The sequence below is a fragment of the Schistosoma haematobium genome, chromosome 1 (genome assembly GCF_000699445.3).
Source record: "Schistosoma haematobium chromosome 1, whole genome shotgun sequence".
In the NCBI taxonomy this organism is placed as follows: Eukaryota; Metazoa; Platyhelminthes; class Trematoda; order Strigeidida; family Schistosomatidae; genus Schistosoma; species Schistosoma haematobium.
Window position 1 is genome coordinate 87,888,697 of NC_067196.1, and position 22,630 is coordinate 87,911,326.

General features: G+C 36.5%; 1 protein-coding gene across 2 annotated transcripts; it reads right to left on the bottom strand.

The window, feature by feature from the left end:
* Positions 1 to 238: 238 nt before the first annotated feature.
* On the bottom strand, positions 239 to 21,377 carry PPP2R4_1 (Serine/threonine-protein phosphatase 2A activator). Of its 2 annotated transcripts, XM_051209954.1 has the most exons (8): positions 21,114 to 21,377; positions 18,145 to 18,291; positions 17,913 to 18,105; positions 15,456 to 15,791; positions 14,784 to 14,881; positions 7,943 to 8,050; positions 5,225 to 7,223; positions 239 to 3,740 (listed from the first exon to the last, which is right to left on the bottom strand). In XM_051209954.1, exons 2-7 carry the CDS (start codon positions 18,289 to 18,291, stop codon positions 7,011 to 7,013), a joined length of 1,095 nt encoding a protein of 364 aa, XP_051075439.1. In that variant the 5' UTR covers positions 21,114 to 21,377; the 3' UTR covers positions 239 to 3,740; positions 5,225 to 7,010. The 2 variants fall into 2 exon arrangements, with proteins under 2 accessions (XP_051075439.1, XP_051075438.1); XM_051209953.1 differs by having other exon boundaries at positions 239 to 7,223; positions 17,913 to 18,053; positions 18,094 to 18,291.
* Positions 21,378 to 22,630: the final 1,253 nt, after the last annotated feature.

Sequence of the window (22,630 nt, forward strand, 5' to 3'; positions counted from 1 at the left end):
TACGGGGCAAACTCCAACCGATTGCAAAAACAGCTATTCTAACCCCGGTAGTTGTGACGTGCTTCAATGTGGCATGTTTCTTTCCAGTAGGACCTACTAGTCTTCACCAACATGTTTGGCTGGAGGGGGGATCATGGTAACAGCTAATCTCATAAATCTCTTCCTCATAACTGTTAAAATATGAAAATAACCGTAAAACATTATAAATTCCATTGAATATTTATGTAGAATTGAACGTGATTAAGGACAATAGAAATATCAAAGTGATCTGATTATTTTTTTTATTTTATTTCTGTTTTAAATGAATTTTTATATTTGTGAAACAATTAAAAACAATTTTTAATGTCTTTGATCGATCCATACCCAATAATGAGTGAAACCAATTCAATCACTTCATGATCTCAATCACAAGCCAATTCAATTTAGAATGCACCTTTCAAATGTGATCATCATATTGATTACTTATTTTCATGAAAAATAATACAGGTGTACGGTGGCGCAACTTCGTGGATTGGTTGAATTTAGACATTAACACCGTTGGATGATAGCTCAGTGGTCTAGTGGTTAAGTGCTCGCGCGCGAAGCCAGTAGGTCCTGGGTCCGAATTCCGCGAGGTGCGGGGTCGTGGATGCGCGCTGCTAAGGAGTCCCATGCTAGGACGAAACGGCCGTCCAGTGCTTCCAGGTTTTCCATGGTGGTCTAGCTTCAATCGACTCATTATTTCAACCTATGGAATTTCTAATACAGTTTTCTTTAGAAAAAAAGTTTTCTAAAGAGAACTCCTTTAAATAGCCGTTATTCTTTATTTGATTTAGTCATCTGGATGGTCTTTTTGTGGCTCCGGGATCTGAATTCAATTAGATCATAATGTTGATCACTATTGAATGATTGCTGTTGAAATATACAGCCTGACTATTCTCGTGAATAGTTATCGAATTAATCCGCGTTGGTGAATAACGGAATTAAATAAGTCAAATACGATAATATGTATATTTTGTACAATCATTGATTTGAACAGACAATCAGAGGGACGAAACGAATAGAAGAGAGCTAAGTGAAATGTCACGCAGTGGAGAAGGCATGTGAGCCAACTTCATTTAATCAAGCGTTGATCAATATTTATAGCCAGATAAAAATAAGTTACAGACATATAACGAATAGGATAAGAAGTGTACACACATATATGCCCATATAAAAACAGTCAAGGTCGATAAGTGAATAATTAACAAGGTTAAAACGTGACTCAAGAAGAACGGATAAATTGGTCTAACCGAAAGCTAGAATAAGCTATGTGGGCTTAACATAGTAACTCACACTACAGTCTGTTGGTTTGTATCCAGCAATAAAATAATTCAACTTGATGAGGAATTATTTTGATGATTTCATTGGTTGAAATCATGAGTCGATTGAAGCTAGACCACCACCATGGAAAACCTGGAAGCACTAGATGGCCGTTTCATCCTAGCACAGGACAACTCAGCAGTGCGCATCCCTTATCCCGCCCACCTGAGCCGGCATCCAACAGTGTTAATGTCTAACTTCAATTAATTCACAAAATTGAGCGACACATCCACCATTGTCTTCAGTGAGTTACTATCTCACAACAAACCTGGTTGAACTCCACTGATCACTGCTTCTCACTAGAACTCCAGGAAATAGCTTTTCAAGCCAGTCACTAGTGAGCATATGTTGATCATTATCAGAAGGGGTTTTGTGGATATTATGATAATTTCAATGATTGAGATCATGAGTCCCACAATAGGACGAAACGGCCGTTCAGTGCTTCCAGGTTTCCCATGGTGGTCTATTCTTCAATTGACTCATAATCTCAACCACTGAACTTACCATAATATCCACAAAACCCTTCTGATATGAATTATTTTGATAGTCTAAAAATTACGAATATAAATAAAGTGAAGATTCTCATTCAAATATTCAAGTAAAATGACTTTGTACACTGACTCTCTTTACCATTATTATTGACACACAACACTACAGAGTGGGAAATAACAGAAGTTCTTTACAAAATGTTTCTAAAATACATCGATTAATTGTTGCGTAATTATTATTAAATGGATATGTTATCGGAATAGTTTACTAATTCTTTGATTAGATATGATACAATTACATAACCATTGGTCTATATGTCTTTAATCTGCTATAAATGTTTAATTTGATCGTTATATCTCTATATCTATATGCAATCTTCCTCTTATTTATTACCACCTTTGACCTAACCACTGCTATGAATCCGGTGTTCATCTTGTTGTGCCGATGCGGTATGGCAACCTGGACCGATGCACATATGTGCCTGGTCCTACGTTGTAGCTGACTGACTGACTATAATTACCTTATTCAAACCCTTTCTAATCGAGATAAATAAAAGTTTTATAAATTATTTCATCATTCAAACAATTTTCTTTTCTTTCTCCAAAATGTTTAACTATTAAAAAGTTATGAACATTACTGGTTCATTTTTTTCCATGATCGATAAAGCAAGCTTTGTCCCAAAACATTGAACGGAAACTCATCTTTTCTATGAGTATGGGGTTATGGGGATAATTAAGATTTTGATTGGGATCATAAAACGACTGATGTTAGACCACCATTGAAAGAACCTGGAAGCACTGGACGGCCGTTTCGCCTATTGTGGGACTCCTCAGCAGTGCGCATCCACAAGTCCACGAACGGGATCGGTCCATGATCTCAATCATTATCTTTTGTAGTTTATATCACGGATAGACCTAAGACAACACCGTCGCTAGGCATTAAATATAAATTATTAAATAGTCAGTCAGTTGCAAAGTAGGACCAGGCACATACAAGCATCGGTCCAGGTTGCCACACCACATTAGCACAGCAAGACAAACACCGGATTCATAGCACTTAACTCAACTGTAAACTGCACATCTTAGCCAAACCACTAAAAAAACTAGAATATTCGATATTGACAGACGATTGTTTTTCAAGTACACTTACACGCTCGCAGAAGTAGTTAGAGAAATTATGTTACATTTAGCTGTATTTACATATACACCTAATCTCTAATTCATGTAGTCAATCTACAAAAAAAGACAACCCTTTGCCACACTCTTACTCTCTGCCGGAACTAATAAAACCAGATCTATAGAGTTTTACCACTTAAAATATAAACGATTGCAATCGGTCAGCAACCGAGACTGGTTATCAATCACTGATCAGTCAATATAGTTTGACAAAATATTGCAGAAACTAAGTTAGGTAGTAAACTTGAACAAAGAAAAGTATTGGAGAATTTCTTTCTAATAATCTGTTGTAGTTTAACTTCAACTCATGACTGGGAAGGTATATACAATGGGAAATTTCCATGCATAACGAATCCTTAGCCATCACCAAATGAATAGTGAAAAATGATACGAAAAACTTGAGCTACTGATTAAAAATGTCAGTAGATGAATGCTTTCTAGACAAATATTCATGTTCACTAAACAAGATCCAGTGTGTTTCCGCAAATAATTATTTGTGCGAAAATGGATACCCTCAATCAATTATAAAGAAATGTAGCGCCTAACACCAAAGTAAAACGAAATAATACAAACCCGAAAACATCCATGGAGAAAAAATCCCGAAGACAAGAAAGTTTCTGTCCGACCGTCATTCGAAGGTGACCAAATAATCGGGAAAATCCATAAAATACTAAAAGCAGTTTTGAGAAACACATTCTCTGCTGCGAAGTAGATCTCACTTTACACAATCCTGTGCTTAATAACACAAACAAAACCAGATGAATATCAGTCATATTTTGCCTGCAACTGCATAATAATTTACACGAAACATGAAGGACAGGAAAACGGTTTTCTCATTTTAATGAGCGTACTTAAAAAAAACATGACTGGGAAAATTGTTTACAAAGTCCAGTAGTACACCGCCTACTAGTTTAACAGGCATAACGTTATTCAAATGAATTCGTTCAAGGTTATCAGTAGACAACCCAACTCCACGTTGCTAAAACTCCTAGAAGGTATAACAGTTTAAGGGCTTATACCTGACTTTTGTATCCGAAATGTTAGTAGTTAATCTTCTGTTGTTTTGATGACATTTAGACCTCGCTTTACTTCGATTACTGGTAATCACGATCTATTAAGTTAAACTCATATGCTTGTTTTTCCAAGTTTCTAAAAATTCCATCACATTGCGTAATAAAATCATCTTAATATTCTAGAACTATCACCTCAAGCATTTATAATAAGAATACCCATTCAAAACTTTAGTCCATAAACATTTGCACATTTCACACAATTTGTTCGTTGCTTCATATCAGAAGGGTTTTTGTGAATATTATAGTAATTTAAGTGATTGAGATCATGAGTCAATTGAAGCTAGACCACCATGGAAAACCTGGAAGCACTGGACGACCGTTTCGTCCTAGTATGGTACTCCTCAGTAGTGAGCATCCATGATCCCGCCTCGCGAGATCCGAACCCAGGATCTATCAGTCTTGCGCGCGGGCGCTTACCCATAGGACCACTGGGCCGGCATCCAACGGTGTTATTGTCTAACTCCAACTAATTCACGAAATTGAGCGACACATCCACCATTGTCTTCATTGAGTTACTATCTCACAATAGACCCAGTTGAACTTCATAGGTCACTGCGTCTCACTAGAACTTCAGGAAATACCTCTTGGAGCCAGGTTTCAATGATGGTCTAGTTTCCATTGACTCATGGTCTCAACCATTGAAATTATCCGTTACTGATTGACAATTCATCTTTTAACATTATTCTTACTTTATTTGTTTGGAATACTTTATTACAGTTTACACTTAGCAGTATATCACAAATTAAATAACTATGCCCACGTTTGTAAATTGTGTAATATATTTATATATTTGAACATGTGGGGCCCTGTATTTCGTCATAATTTAGATCGGACGATGTTTGTTGACGGGCTCTCCACTTTAGTGGCCCGGGATCTGACTCCAAGTAGATCGTATAAATGCTTGTTATCGCCTATCCTCGTATATAATCATCTACTTAAATAAGTCAAATAACGAGAATGGACCTTTGGATACATATATTTTGTATATGAAGCGAATGGAATAGAACAAAGCAAAACGACGGGCAGTGGAGATGGCTGGTAAGCCAACTCCCCCTTTAACCAAGCGTTAATCAACATTTATAGTCACACAAAAATAAGTTACAGACATGTGATGAATAATGGGATAAGAAGTGTACACAAACTTACGTGATCATATAAAAACAGTCAAGGTTGATAAGCGAATAATTAACAAGTTCAGAATGTGACTCAACTAGAATCAATAGATTGAGCTGTCCGTAGGCTAGAATAAGGTATATGGGCTTAACATAATAGCCGACATTACAAACACATAAATATTGGTAAAAGGGGACACCAAATATATATGCGCCACACAAAACAACGAGAATGGGGAGGGATACAAAGGTAACGAGTGCAAAAGAAAAAATGAAGAGCAACAACGACCAGATCAGTGTAAAGAAGTGTAGTAATGATAATAATAATAATAATGGGGGAAATGGAAAGGTACAATCGGAAGAATCATTTCAGTTTAGGAAGATACAACCACTTTTTATGAAGAAAGTAAAAGGTTACAGCAGGGTCGCCACTGGCTTCTATTCTGAGCCATATCTGATAACGTCTTTAGCCACTGTGTTGCACCATCTCTCGGACCCCAGCCAGGGAGTCGTCAAGGACCAACACAGGCTAGCCCTTTACAGCCTTCTTTCGTACTTCGACACCATGTCATACACTGACCACCTCTCCGCTTTTTCCAACAGAATGAAATGATGATGATACTTGTAGAAGTACTTTGCAGTTCGAAGGTGCAAAGCACATACCGTACCTACGGACAGTGATTGTCAACTGATTAAGTGCGGATTGCATGGCTTGGGCATTATCGCATAGTAAGACAATATCATCCGCATACTCAAGGTCGAGAAGTCTACCCAATGGTAGGTTTATGGATTAAATAACCAATTAAACGTATCGATGATTAGTTATCAATACTTTAAAATAGTAATCATAACTCTGAAGTTCAATGGCGAATATTAAAGTCAATCTTGGAAAATAATAACTAACGTCATAGAGGGTGTTCACGTCGATGGAGAGAATGATTAACAGTGATGAAAAAAAATTAGAATAGAGCATATGTTATTTGAAGGTCACCAACTTCTCAACAGCATCAAGTAGATAGGTTCTAATAAGACTCCCCTAATTAGATAAACATCTTAGAAAGGTGGCATTGAGTGACTGATGAATCATTATGAGTTATATATATACGCTGGTTAATACACGAATATGGTAAAATCACACTAACCGAAGCCAAACCAGGACATATTATAAGTCTGTGAAACAACTAACTATATTAAGTCACGAAACGTCAGAAATATAATTTTTCTATTCATCGGGATATAACAAAAATATATTTATCACTAACTATTGGTTTAATCCGAGTGGAGAGATTCAGAATCCCAGGATTGGAACGAATAATTATTCGTAACCTATAGTTTAAGGCATAAAGTGGTATGTCCTGAGATCGATCGCAGTTGTATTCAGTATTTATCATCTTTTAAAAAAATCAGTAAGCTTAGTGTTATTCTATACTTCCATTCTATGACATCACTCGGACATTGATATTATTTATCTTCATCTACTTTTCATTTTGTTAATTTTCTCACTTGTGCTCATTTGATGTGTAGCAGCTCGAGCTGATACACATTCATGTTAGATCCTACGTTGTCTATGACCAATTTCAAACTTGTATTACGAAACCATTTATGAACGAAACAAAAAAGTCAACGTTGAAAATTATAGTCATTGCAAGCATCTATATACATGATCAATTATGTGAACAAGATAAAATTCATCGAAAATTGCTAAGCAATCCATAAAAAAGAAGAAGATTACGACTTAATTAGAGAAAAAAAAAGTCGAGTTTATCATTATATGTAGAATAATATTTATTGTATAATCCATCAACTTTTAATTTGTAACTCTACGATTTTTCATCGTGTTGATTTGATTGCTGGATTGTTGATGAAATCGGTTTTATAAATGAATCAATATTTGAAGGAATAAATCCTTGTTGACTAAAACCTCCACCAATATTTATTCCACTACCACCCAAAGGTTTACTATTTTGTACTCTATCAAATGATAATAAACTACCGAATAGAAAATGTTGAACGACTGGAAATTTTTCTAAAACCTAAAAATTATTTTAAAAAAATAAAGAGAATCAAGTTGAGAGATTGATCGCTATGGGAAAATATGATTAAACTAAACAAAAGTTAGATATTAGAAACTACGGATTGAATAGAGATAGTATTTAATAAGCCTACTATAATCTGAATACGGTTATTAATTAATTACTGTTAAGTAGTTGGAGACAAAAAGAAGTCCCAACTATTAGTTTACTCATACCAAAGTAAATGGAGTGGCCTTCGAATGTGACTGGCTTTTCTGATTAGCGCTTAGCAATGCATCATTAACTGGATCAAAGAAAATAATGACAAGAATGTACTCATTTCTCTCGGAGTACATTCACAGGAATTACAGAGGATTCTAGCAAGATAATTTGATCATTGATTTGAGTGCATCTCAATGTGTGGAACTATCACCTTAAAGCCAAAGGTTAAATATATATATGCAACTATTGGAACGTAGTTTTTTTAGTTGATCAGAATGTTCTTTAAGTCTGGCTAGACAGTATTGAGAAGAAAAGGACAGATCACGTTTATCATTCACAGTAATCAACATTTAAAAAATATTGACGTTTACACAGCAAGTTATGTTGAATCCTGTGTACCAACCGATAAAATCTATGTTTGCTTTAACATATAACTAATGTATCAATAAAAGGCATTGATTACAATTCAAACAGTATAAATCAACTGAAATGAGGAGCTGAGCATAAAAGTAACTTACTTCACCTTTATACATTTTAATTAAACCAGAATTAACTTTTTCCCATTTCGGTACTTCACTAATTCCATACAACGTATGTGAATGTTCTTCAAATGGACCAGTTTTACACTAGTAGTAAATTAAGGGAAATTTAACAATTTAATATTTGAGAATTTTTATAGTTTTCAAAAATTGGATTTTACATAAAAGTGTATTCCATGATGAAGTTTTCAGTCAGTCAGTTAGTGACAACATAGAACTTCGTACGTACGTACATCAATTCGAGTTGCCATACCACATTATCACAGAGATGCAGTTGTCGATTCAAATCTCGTAGTGGTAGAGGTGGCAAGAGTATAAGCAGTAATCGGAAAGATTAGTGTTTGATGTTATTCAAGGAGTATCATACAGTGAAATAAATTTGGAAAGAGGAAAAAAGAAACATGAGGAATTCAGAAGATTAGAATTTATTTATTAATATTTATTTGAACACGTAAATATTGGTACAAGGGAGCACCAAATACATATGCACCACATAAAACAATGAGAATGGGGAGAAAACAAGGTACGGGACGTAAAAGAAAAAAAAGAGGAACAATAATGACCAGATTAGTGTAAGGCAGTGTAATAATAATAATAATAATAATAATAATAATAATAATAATAATAATAATAATAATAATAATAATGGGGGAAACGGAAAGGTACAATCGGAAGAATCCTTTCAGTTTAGGGAAGATACAACCACTTTTTATGAAGGAAGTAAAAGAAGGTGACAGCAGGATCGCCACTGGCTTCTATTCTGAGCCATATCTGATAACGTCTCTAGCCACTGTGTCGCACCATCTCTCGGACCCCAGCCAGGGAGTCGTCAAGGGCCAACACAGGCTAGCCCTTTGCAGCTTTCTTTCATACCACGACACCATGTCATACACTGACCACCTCTCCGCTTTTTCCAACCAGTCCCAGAGTCAGCAAATAACGCACGACGTGGAATTCTCTGGGACGACATTCGTAGAACATGTCCAAGCCACCGAAGTCGATGTGTCAAGATGGTGACACCAATTGGATTATCGTCTCTGCACCCGAACACACGATGCCGAACCTCTGCACTACTGATATGGTGTTGCCACTGGATGTCAGCAATCCTTCGGAGACGACGATGATCAAACACAGAGTCGTCCAAAATCCTCAACTCGGAGAGGTCAGGTTTCACAAGCACAGAGCAGAACTGCTCTCACCGACGCGTTATAGATCCGATCTTTTACAGCCAGACTAACATCAAGAAGGCGCCAAAGATGGCCCATATTGGCATAAGCCGTAGGTGGTTTTCTTAGGAGGCCACACCCTGAGCCTTTGACCTAAAAGTCTAACCCACAAGGCAGTGGAGCATCGTAAGGAGATCCAGTCTTAAGGTAGCCGGTGATCAAGATTGGTTCATACGCCATTGGTTCCCTCAGGACACTGGAGCCCATGTGCACCACTGGTTTAAGATCCGGTTAAAGCGCCGGACATCCGCTTTTTGTCCTCTCATTTTCGTAAACAACACCCCCTCCACGTGAAGGCAGTGAGTAGGATTTTCCTGACAGAGGCTGTATACGCGTGGCCGTGTGAGAGCATTTCGAGAAGGATGGCAGGCCTACTCCACTCTCGGTCATACCAGGGCATTTGGGTGCACAAAGAGTGGATGCACCTGTGCCATTGCAAACGATTTTGAGTCATGTCATTCAGGGTCTCTGATCATCGGTTGCTATCATCTTGCGGTCCCTAACCAGGTAGTCTACACCTACCAACATGTTTTCAGTGAACAAAATAGAGTCCTTTTAACGATGAATGAATTTACATTCTCTTTTGATGCCACATTATAAATAACAACTGGTAGAGTAAGTCATCATAAGCTCTCCCTACCACCAACAAATATATTTGAAAGTACACTTCAACGTGTAACAATTTAATAAAATATGAGCAAACATAAATCAAAATATTAAACGTAAATGTACAAAATTACGTATTAAACAAAATTGCTACACTTCACAATTGACGCATTGCTGTGTAGTGAAAAATGTTACATTAATCTAATCTTTTACCGCTGAGCAGATTCTATCAACTAAATTGCAATGAAGCCACTAATTTAAGTGACCCAACGTCGTGTGCATTATGTTGAGATGTTAGTTGGTTGGAGATGGTCGGAAGGAAACTCTGGACTCAAGTTTTGTGTTAGCTGACACTTCAGCCTCAATAGCTCAGTGTTAAAGTATCAGACTGAGAATCTGGATTATGTGGGTTTGAATACCACACATAGCATTAATTTCCTCAATCACCACCGACTGCCCCGACGTGCGATGTTCAATGGTATAGGAGTAGGTTGGAAGAAAGCTAGGGGCGGCCAGACCAAAACATGGCAAAAATCCATGAAGTCACTGACAAGTGGACTGAGTTATGTTGGTAGGTGTAGACAACCTGGTTGGGGACCGCGAGATGATAGCAACCGATGGTCAGAGACCCTGAATGACATGACTCAAAATCGTTTGCAATGGCGCAGGTGCATCCACTCTATATGTTCTCCCAAATTCTAATCTTCTGAATACTTCATATCCCTTCTTTTCTTCTCTTTCCAAATTTATTTCACTGTATGATACTCTTTGAATAACATCTCCAAACACTAATCTTTCCGATTACTGCTTATACTCTTGCCACCTCTACCACTACGAGATTTGAATCGACAACTGCATCTCTGTGATAATGTGGTATGGCAACTCGAACTGATGTACGTACGTACGAAGTTCTATGTTGTCACTAACTGACTGACTGAATTTCCTCAAGATTACTGGTACACTATATTGATAAGTATCAGCTAGAATAAAACCTAGTTCCAAGGTTTCCTGTCAACTACTTTCTATCACTTAAAATGTCACACTTAAAATCAGCACAATTAGGAGAAAATCAGCAAAAATAAATGTAAATGATTGGAAAAAGAAACTTAAAAGGAATAGATAAGTGTTATAACGCTCGGTTCTCCACGTTTACACGTATGGGACGTGAATTTACCTTAAACGAATATCTACACTAGATTCTCTCCCAGTGTTTATTCTATAGGACTTTAACATAACTCAGATCAAGAACACGTGATTAGCCTGATTAGAACGTAAATATATTTCCACACCAAAACCGATAACAATCAGACACAATCCAAAAACAATTAACAGTCGGTCAATAATAATGACTGAAGAGCATATAACTCATCTAACGCCTGTCAGATTATGTACAAGTCTGACTAAGCAAACAACCAATCATTATAATTCTAGCTCACACATCAATAAAACATATCTCAGAGTCTTATATTCAGCACTGCAGTTATTACAAAAAATGAACGCAACTGTGTACCAGTATGATTGGAATTGAATCTTATTACAACACAGTGTCACATGATATTTTACGATGATGTTATGAATGAAAACTGAAAATTATGCACCTCCACAGTTGAGATCGCGAGTCGATCTAGGCTAGACCACTATTGAAAACCTGAAAGCACTGGACAGACGTTCAGTTATAGTATGAGACCCCCCAGTAGTGCGCTTCCATGATCCTGCACACGGGACTTCAACACAGGAGCCTCGGTCTAGCGCGCGAACACCTTACCTCAAAACCACTGAGCCGGCATTCAACGGTGTTAATACCTGACTTCGATCGATCAATGAACTTTTGCAACTTTTCGTTCATTGTCTGAGGTGAGTAACTGTCAAAAAGTTTCACATCAACAAGCCATGACTTCAAAATTGATGCCTTTCTATAAAATGTCTGACTTTACCCTATGAACGATTACTCGGAACTTGAATGTAACGATTAAAAGCCATGCTTTACATCAAAAATAGACGGGGAGTATTAAACCACTGGCCAACTAACATTACGTTAAAGTTGAACCATAAAATACAAATTCATAATAAGGTATAAGCTATCCGTTGTGTTCTTAATTTCGCGCTAAAGTCCAAGAGCAGTTATCTTAGATCTGATTTGCCTGTCAACGAAACACTCCTTTACTATTACATTTTCTTGAGGGATATGAAATAAACTAGAAAAATGAAGGTCATGTATAAAAGAGTGGTCCAATGGACATCTGTCTAAGGCATGGCCATGTGGTGGAGAAGATTTGTATCTCAGATAGATGATTTTGATGGAGTTTTGTTCTCTGAGCTGGATGGTTTGGTCGTGGAGCTTTCATCGTTCTTCTGAACGATATCATCAGCACAAAGTTCGAATAGAAGTGAAGTGTTCGAATTTCTCCACATGTGGTCCACAGCTTGTCCTGTACACCTCAATATTGATTGGTTCTTGTTGACCTTAAACCTGTCATTGTTAACTTCTTTGTTTTAGTTGTATCTCCCATCTACAAAAAAAATTGTGCCTACTGCGAAAAACACTAAATCGGACAAAGCGGACGCCCTCTTCATCTTCGCCTGCATGAACATCAATTAGCAGTCAAACGCCATGATATGTCCTCACTTATATCAAAGCACATGGACAACGGCGGACACATTAGAATGTGGAAATTTTGTATAGAGGCAACTCCAAAAACACCAGAGAATTTTTAGAAGCTTGACACTTAAGTCAATCAACAAGCACATTGAAATCGATCAAATTTATCAACCAATCAGAAAAATCATGAACAAACATAGAAACAAAAATCAAACCAATGGGGGATACAACCAAAATAAAGAAATAAACAATGACAGGTTTAAGGTCAACAAGAACCAATCAATATTGAGGTGTACAGGACAAGCTGTGGACCACATGTGGAGAAATTCGAACACTTCACTTCTATTCGAACTTTGTGCTGATGATATCGTTCAGAGGAACGATGAAAGCTCCACGACCAAACCATCCAGCTCAGAGAACAAAACCCCATCAAAATCACGGCCATGTGTACAAACTTTCTTATATAATTATATCGGTGCACTTTCAACCTTACCACTTTCAATGAAAATCCGTGGGGTAAGGGTCAGGTATAAGTCACTCAATTAGCTACAATGTAGGACCAGGCACATATATGCATCAGTCCAAGTTGTTACACCTCATTAGCACAACAAAATGAACACCAAATTCATAGAAGTAGTTAATTCAATGGTGGTAATATATAAAAGAGAGATTACATATAAGGATATAGTACAGGAAGAAAGAATTTGTTCGTAGAAAGAAAGATATGAAGCGATTTTAATCTCATAGTTTAAGGGAAGACAAAGAGTGTATACACCCACACCATTGTGATCAATTCTGAGCCATGTCACTCAGAGTCTCTATCCATTAGTTACGATAGTCACGCGGACCCCAATCAAGTAGTCTGCATCTACCAACATGGCTAAGACTAGAAGTTAGTGAATTCAAGCACTGATGCCAGGTTTTGATTTGGCCGCTAATAGCTTCCTCCCAAGCATCTTCAACACTGTTCAGCATGGCGCGTCGTAGTAATTGGTGTTCAGGCATACGTAACACGTGACCCAACCATCTCAGTCGATGAAGATTCACAACCTTATCAACTGATCTACCATCACTCCCTAATACCCTACGTCTAGCCTCACTATTACTTACCCGGTGATCCCAGCAGATGAGAGTAATATTTCTGAAACATCTGTGATCAAATACTAGTAACTTACGAGTATCTTCTACCATTAATGACCACGTTTCGCAGCCGTAAAGTAGAACATGACGAACTGCCGCGCAGTATACCCGTCCCTTAATTGATGGACAGATATCTCGCCTTCGCCATAGGTGGCATAATTTGGCAAAAGCCAAACGAGCTTTCTAAATCCGTGCTGAGATTTCGTCAGACACCAACCCATTAGGGCTGACCAGACTAACAAGATAAGTGAAGTTGTCGATGGAGGCCAGTCCTGTAGCAGCAATTTACATTTAGAGGAGGGAGGAGAGCATCGCAAACATTCTGGCAGTGTTGCCCAGTGCTACCAAAAGATTCTGCATTTTATCAGCATCTTCACCAAACAGAACTATGTCATTTGTGTACTCTGAGTCGATAAGTGGACCTCCTACTATAGTAGGAGATCAATTCCTGAAAATTCAGTCGACCGGCAAGTTATTTCCATCAGTATGTCTATGATGAAGTTGAAAAAAATTGGAGATAGTGGACAGCCTTGTGAGACCACTTGATGTTGCAAAATCAGGTGACAGTTCGCCATAAGTTATGACTCGAGTGGTGGTGTTCGACTAAAGAGCCTTCACAAGGTCTACGTACTTCTTAGGTACACCTTTCAATGACAGACACTGCCACAGAACTTCTCGGTCAACAGAGTCAAATGTTGCTTTTAAGTCAAGAAAAACTACCATTGTCGGATGCTGATACGTATGTCTGTGTTTTAAAACCTGATGAATGGTGAATATGTGGTCGATATAGGAACGACCAGGTCTGAAGCCAACCTGATGAGGTGTGCTATTGTTGCAGTCGATCTCTAATCTACCCTTCTATCTGCGAGAAGGCAGTACCAACAGTGAGCATGGTAAGAAATAACTCACTGTCACTACACACTATAAACAGTAGTAAATTTTACCACTGAATTACAAATCTGCTGTTTCTGGTCTTCTTACAGCCTTTTTTCAACGTAGTATGACAAGAAATTAATGAAAATGTGTTCCAGCTAATGTAGCTAGATTGAGTCTTCACGATTAACAAGTTCACATGCCTTGTTGAGGTAGAAGCTAGGGTTGGGATGGATGAATTTATTTTTCCACAGGAAAATTTTTCTGTCTTAAACATAGAATATGGGATTTTATACACTCTTTGCTGGTTGCCAAGTGAAATCATAACAAAAATGATCATACAGACCCTTTACAATAAGTAATTAAAACTACTCACATGATGAATATAAGAAATACATGAAAATAAAAGGTATTTATCTTTCTCCAATTCAACAACATCACGATCTGTTATCACGGTAGGATTGTGCTGACTGCCTGAAAGTTTTGAAATGAGTTGGGAAAAAAAACCAAGTTAAATTTGTGGATGAAATTTCCCTTCATAAATTAGCTACTAAATATTATATAATATTATTGGAAGTTCGGATGTTTCAGGCAATTTATTACTAAATGTGAAGTACTAATATGTTGAAATTACAGTAGCCATATATTATATCAAGGAACATTATTCAATAAGTAAGAGTGATGGTTAAAACATTTGAACTTTAACAATAAGGTCACAAGTTCGAACCCTTTCCCACCTGTTTCGACTTGTATAGTCAGGTAACAGCGTTACACAAATATCCACACAAAACCAAAGTCTAACTTAAAGGCGACTACATATACATATGCTTGTTAATGGGTTATATGTATTATTTCTCCATCTTTGTATAGTTTAATACCTGTGTTTACCAGAGGAGGTATGCAGACCTAAATAGAGTAATAAAATGTACTTTTAAGAATTTATCGCCTTTTCAAGTTAACAATTGAATACAAATTTTATAGTAGTAAGAACTTACGACCAGATTATTTATACGATACTATGCTTATTAAAAAAATAGCAACCAGTTACCAATCAATTGATTACTGCCCCAAATGAAAGGTACAAATTGAAAATCATCCAAACACCATACACCATGAGAGCCAGCAGGCTCCATACGATATGTTGTTTGTAACAGACGAACTAATACTAGATACTTTGGCATTACAACAAGCCCAACAGCTAGGAGATCATTTATAGTTGATGCACCAGAATCAGTTTGTGTTTTTAGAATGTTCAGTTTGAAAAGACAAGTTAAAAACGCTAAGAAAGCCAATTCATGACCAGTCCCGTAATCGATACGTGTTGAATTTCCAAATGATTCGACTAGATAACCAGAAACTTCGTCAACTGCTTCGGTGTATAACACTGAATGAAAATGGTACAATTAAAATGTAAAGGTAATACATGTTAGTAAATTACATCGTCTAACTTTTTACATAAAAACTAATAATAAAATATTCAAAACAAAGGATAGATTGTACAGAGTTTTTGAGGTTTTAACGTTAAGAAAAATTCCTTGAATAAATGTACTCATAGTACAAGTTAAAATAAAAATGAATCCCATGAATGTTGATTAGAGATTCTAACCAAGCGTGGCTTGCATAGATCACATCCCAAAGCCTCTGACTTATAGGTTTAATCCAAAAAAGCAGTGAAGCCATATTAGTAAATGGATTTTTAGGATAGTCAGTAGTCATTTATTAATTCTTTTTAATCCTAGATCTCATATGTACCAGGTTTTCCAACTCCCTTATATAGAAACTTCCACTATCAAATTAAGGTATTAACTGGAGATTCTCTAAAAAGAATTAAAATTATGCGGTGGTATGATAGAATCGGAATGAAAAGCGGACTCTTCTTGAGGTCGGCCGAATTAGGGGCTGTAGGGCGGGAGTTATTACTTGAAATAAGACGATATTCAAGTTGCAGTTAAATTAGAATGTACTTTCTAAATTGCAATATTAGTAACCATCGGGTAGAAACCAGAAATTTAATCTTAACAGTATCAGCTTTGCCAGAAAGTTATGGTCTACAATGGAACGTAGAATTTAAAGGCAAAAGATGTGTGACAAAGTAAGCATATTTACTTGAAGAATTTAATTATGCTTAACTTTCAAGTATCTGTTGTACAATTATTTAAAGCGAACGGTATAATTTTTCGAGGTGGTCTTTTTTAAACCGTTAAATGGAGCTATTTTTTACGTGTCAAAACCATTTTAGTCATAATTATGCTGTAAAATATTCGCTCTATTTCAACAGTATGGTTTTTAGTAGTTGGTACATAATTATAATTGCGTTCACTTAACATTGAATTGCATTTGTTAGATGAAAGCTCAAAATATCATTCGTCTGCCCTTGACAGAGCCAGATTTAAGCCTATAATTTAATGGTTGGGATTTACGTGTTTAAGCCATTCAGCGAAAAACGCATATCAACAGAAATAACATTTTGGGACCAGAAACAAATGACCTAAAGTCAAAGAAGTATTATGGATAAAGTAACAGGAAAATATTTTTCAACTTAAAACAATTGGTGAGTCGCATGGACGTTCATTCAGTGAACCAATGTAATATAAAACTGAGCCAATATCTAATTAAATATATTTTCTGAGACTGAAGTTAATAAATTCGCATATTGGTATCTTTAATAGCACTGTGAGAAATTAAAACAACTCTGCATGACAAAACTACCACTCTGTAAGTGACATCAATGACTTGTTTTGAAAAACTAATCTTTTCATTTGTCGAATATGGTTGAAAGTTATTGTGACTATAAGAATTAGAGCTAGTAATGACTAGTTTACATCTTCTAAACTATATCAGTTTTGAATTAGATATACAGTTTGCCACAATATTGAATTTCTCGAGTGGATAAGGTAGGTTAACGCTCTAATATCCTGCTATGGAATTAATTTCACCGATAATTTCAGTCAGTCAGTTAGTGACGACGTAGAACTTCAGTTCTACACCAGACTACAAGGGCTGATGAAACTTCCTAGATAAGTAAAGCGGTCGACACGCTCAACTACTTCACTCACTATCGTTAGTTCGGATCGATAATTTACAAAAGAATGAGCATGAAATTTTGTAAACTGCGAAAATGACATAAGTACTAATAAAAGTAAGGCCTTACAAAGGATACCGTCCTTCAAAATATAGTATTAAAAAAGACGAATATGAAAAAAATTAAAAATAAGAAGCGAAATCTCCGGAGAAAAACATAAATTCCTGCAACTTGTTAAATCTATGTATACAATGGAGAAAATGGTATACAGATTTAAGCTTAAAATATAGTAATAATGTCAAAAATTAACAAACATAGAAAACAGAAAGTCAGTCCAACTAGGACCAACACCAAACTTTTAAAATAATCATTTTAAGAACAACAAAACTCACATCAATACCCAAAGAAAGGTATTTAAAAAAATCAATATGTAGAAATAAGAAAACAAATGAAGTTAATATTTTAGTTTTACAATGAACTAACTTGGTGGATCAGTGAAATCTGTGGTACCATGATCATGAAAAATAGTTGAACCAATCTCAATGGCATTCTCTTGTAGCCATGTAAACCATCGCCTAAATGCTTTATTTCCAAATCTCTGCGGCTGCTCCTCAGGTGGGTAATCTTTAATTGCTTGCTGTAACTTGTCAAGCATTTCACATACCAACATTATGGCCTGAAATAGTTACATTTATAATAGTAACTTCCAAAACACCTTAGAAGATTTCAAATTATCCTGGATTGGACGAGAGACCAATTTACTATTGACACTATTTATTAGGTTAAGAATCTCATTACAAGCGATAGAAGAAGTCCACTGACGTAAATCAGCTGGAGATACAATTCTTTTAGTTAAACCCATCTAGTAAGAAAATAAAAGGAATAAAGCTAAGGTGGTCAAGAACATAATTATATTGTCGATCAGTACGAAGTTGACCATGCGCATTTTGAATTTTTTATAATTACTTCTAACTATAATATGATGCTTTCACAGAGTGCAATAATTACAACAAAGTGGTTATGAAAAACATAACTAGCTAACTAGATGTTATCCCGACCGTAGCTGCTACCCTGACGTCGCGATCGAGATTGCCTATCGTGACGACACAACAGAACTATATTGGCTCAGACACATGCTCCTTTAGGTCCCACTACGCCAGGCAAGTCGGTAGGAGAATGGTAAGATTAAAAGCATCAACTTAATGTCCGAGAAAGAAGTTGTATTGCTGACTGTGGAGGGGTGCAACAGTAGCAAGGAGTCTCCCCCGGATAACCGGTACCTGCGGCAATGCTGCCTTGTGATAACAGATGGAAGAAGTTGAAAAAGGATGACCCTAAACTGTCACACCTAACCTTAGCTCACGGATTTCCATATCCGGTAGTAAGGCCTATTGTTATTTGGAGCTAACACATCAAAAACCTCACATAAAATGTCTGAGAGCGACCAGCCTCAAGCAGTTATAATTTGGACTCTGCAGCGACGTTCCCAAGTCGTTGGAACAACCACTAATCCAGCTTCTTTTGCAGGTCACTTAAGAGATATTCTCCCACGGTGTGAGCAGCCGAGAAGTCACAACCACCCTTATACCTCTAACAGTGCCCCAGACCACCTTGTTCAGTCAGTCAATAACAACGTAGAACTTCGTACGTACGTACATCAGTTTGAGTCGCCATACCACATTGGCACAGAGATGCAGTTGTCCATTGAAATCCCATAGTGGTAGAGGTAGTAAAAGTATAAGTAGTAATAGGAAAGATTAGGGTTTGAACTATATATATATATATATATATATATATATATATATATATATATATATATATATATATATATATATATATATATATATATATATATATATACACAACATAACCAATGAGTAAGAACAATTCAATTAATTACCCACTTTTTAATTATACTAATTCAGTAACAGCATATATCTGAATAATAATTGGAAGTTATGTTTTGTGTTGATAGTGTAACTTATCAGTTAGCCAAATCAACATAAATGGAGCATGGATTAAACCTACAGCTTATTACTCGTACTCAACTTCGAAAAACATCACTTCCACTCATATTACTACATCATTTGAGACTATTTCCCATCTTTAGTAGACTATAAATAGAAATGCCGCTTAATATAACCAACTTGAGCATAACGAACATTCTTGGCGGACTTCAATTTTCTGAGCTGGATGTTTTAATCGTGAAGCTTTTATTAATCACCTGGACAAAATTATCAACATAAGCTTTAAGTAAAAGTGGGACAATCGAATTTCTCCTCATATAACTAAAAGCTTTTCTGCAGACATTGATTAGTTACCATTAACCTTTAAAGTACATTAATCTGCATTATTATATCTTATTTGATACCACATCACAAAAGGACATGATATTTAAATCCTTTAAATGATGGTACATACAGCCTTGAAAATGTATTCAGAATGACCTGTTTACATGATTAATGAGGAAATGCAATCTCAAATTACAGTTCATGAGAACCAAACCATTGTCAATTAGGTTGAAATTTGGTTACAGTAAATTATTCAGTGTGAACGCTATCCATGGTATTTTAATACAATTTAATGGTTTGTGTTGATGACAAAGACTCAGTTCAAATATTTTAATGTTTTATTGATGTAAACTCGAAAAACAAATGTAATTGGATTGAATACACTGGATGAAAATTAAGAAGCTTCATCTACGAAACCGGTGTTTAAACCCTAGTTATTGGGACAAGGGAAATAAGAGGAAAGAATGGTTTCGTTCACAGTCATCACTCATCGTTGGAGGCTCAACAGGAGAATTCTTCTTGTTTTGGAGCGCATATTCAGACTCTGATTATGCTTTAATACGAGCACGCATATGTTTGTGCTTCAGTGGATGAAAGAAAACCACATTAAGACCATTCGAGTTAAACTCAGTAACGAGAAAGCCAAAAGTAGATTCCATGAACAACGGAGGCTACATTTAGGCGATTCTGAAAACGAGGCTGACCCAGATGTTGCTCGGAAAGACATACAAACAGCAGTGGAAAAATAAGCGCCCTGGTCGTAGCTGAATCGACCACATAATCACCATTCATCAGGTTTTAAAACACAGACATACGTATCAGCATCCGACAATGGTAGTTTTTCTTGACTTAAAAGCAACATTTGACTCTGTTGACCGAGAAGTTCTGTGGCAGTGTCTGTCATTGAAAGGTGTACCTAAGAAGTACGTAGACCTTGTGAAGGCTCTTTAGTCGAACACCACCACTCGAGTCATAACTTATGGCGAACTGTCACCTGATTTTGCAACATCAAGTGGTCTCACAAGGCTGTCCACTATCTCCAATTTTTTTCAACTTCATCATAGACATACTGATGGAAATAACTTGCCGGTCGACTGAATTTTCAGGAATTGATCTCCTACTATAGTAGGAGGTCCACTTATCGACTCAGAGTACACAAATGACATAGTTCTGTTTGGTGAAGATGCTGATAAAATGCAGAATCTTTTGGTAGCACTGGGCAACACTGCCAGAATGTTTGCGATGCTCTTCTCCCTCCTCTAAATGCAAATTGCTGCTCCAGGATAATCTAATTGTGTAGGAAACTTAACTAATTCTTAGGGACTCAGGTCAGTGTTTGATTATAATTTACGAACATTTTGTTTTGTATCGCAAAATACACCTAGGTTCCTACCTGAAGTCACCGGTGACCCACTGTTTCCAGATACGTACCCTCGTTAAGCGAAGGCTTCTACTTCGTTCAAGGCCGTTATCCGTACCTGACCTTGTGTAGACTTTGTAGCACATCAACTTCTTCATTGGTCAGTATTTTTGCGAAACCATGTCTTTCTGAGCATTTTCTCTTCATTCGTTGGTACACTCAACAGTGGCATCTTTATTAAAGGCATATGGTTTCAAAAAGGGCTGTGATTTTTTCTTGTGGTTATCCTTGCTTTGGGTACTTGTTGCACCATAAACCATTCTTGGTCTACTTTAACTAAAAGTAATTTGAGCGAACAATTGTTTTCAATAACTTCATCATCAGGCTCTACAGTTATAAGTCCATAATTATAATATTTTACAAAGGCCAAAAATAAGGCATGTTTTAATGAGTTTGACAATGTTATGTGTTAAAAAAAATGGTGAGCGTTTGCATCTGTTACGATATATATATACTTCGAAAAATTGTAATATTTGCAAATTAGAAAGGTCATTCAATAAATATGTTTAGAAAGTGTACATGGACGGGTCAGTATACCCATTTCCAAAGCTTCACACCTCTGCAATATAAAATAAATTTGGTTAAGTGTCTCAACCACAGAATCAAGGTATTATGTTCTGAAGACAGTGTGGAGGAAGAAATAGTTATACTAAAGAACACATTACGTAATAATGGCTATCCGGATAATTTCGTCAAAAAATACCTCGTACAAAGTATTAAAAAGAGAAGACATTGCGACACGGTCAGTAAAAAGACCTTATATCTGAAACTTGACTTTAAAGGCGACATAGCGGGTGATATTCTAACACGTCGACTCAAAAGATCTGTCGAGAGGACGTTTCATGCCGCCAAGTTACACATAACTTTCTCGACTAAGCCAGTACTCACACAACTAATCAAGGATAAGTTACCGAAGATGGGCTCCTCCATGTGTGTATACCAATTCAACTGCTCCTGTGGAGCTAGTTACATAGGCCGTACTCAGAGGGCTTTATCCTTGCGTGTTCGTGAACATGTACCAGCATGGTTGGGAAAAGGAGTCACCAAATCGATTAACAGCACTATTCTTTCTCACTTGGTAGATAGTGAACATCATATTAAAATAGAGGAAGCTTTCTCTGTTTTATATCAAGTTCCAAAATATCTACCTCAAGGAGCTAGATTACGACTACTTTACACAGCCGAAGCCATCTGGATCAACTCCAGAAGACCTAATTTTGCATCCAGAAAAAATATATCCAGCCTCTATGTTTACCCTGGCCTACGACTGGATCACCAAATACCTAGACTGAATATTATAAACCTCTTACCCCTTCCTTCCTTCATTTTATTTATTTTCCTTATTATCATTATTTGTCATTATCTATATCTTAATCTTCATATCCATCATTCCCAATTTGTTGACCGTAATTACCTTGATAACACCCCCCTTATTACATATTATATTCACACAACAATATTATTATTATTATTATCTCAGTTGACAAAAT

Excerpts from the sequence above, each read along its gene's own strand:
- PPP2R4_1 (XM_051209954.1), bottom strand. The coding sequence starts at position 18,291 with ATGGGTTTAACTAAAAGAATTGTATCTCCAGCTGATTTACGTCAGTGG. Across the intron at positions 8,051-14,783 it reads GTATTTCTTATATTCATCAT|TGTAAAACTGGTCCATTTGA; the intron begins GTGAGTAGTTTT and ends ATTTACTACTAG. Across the intron at positions 7,224-7,942 it reads TTAAAATGTATAAAGGTGAA|GTTTTAGAAAAATTTCCAGT; the intron begins GTAAGTTACTTT and ends AATAATTTTTAG.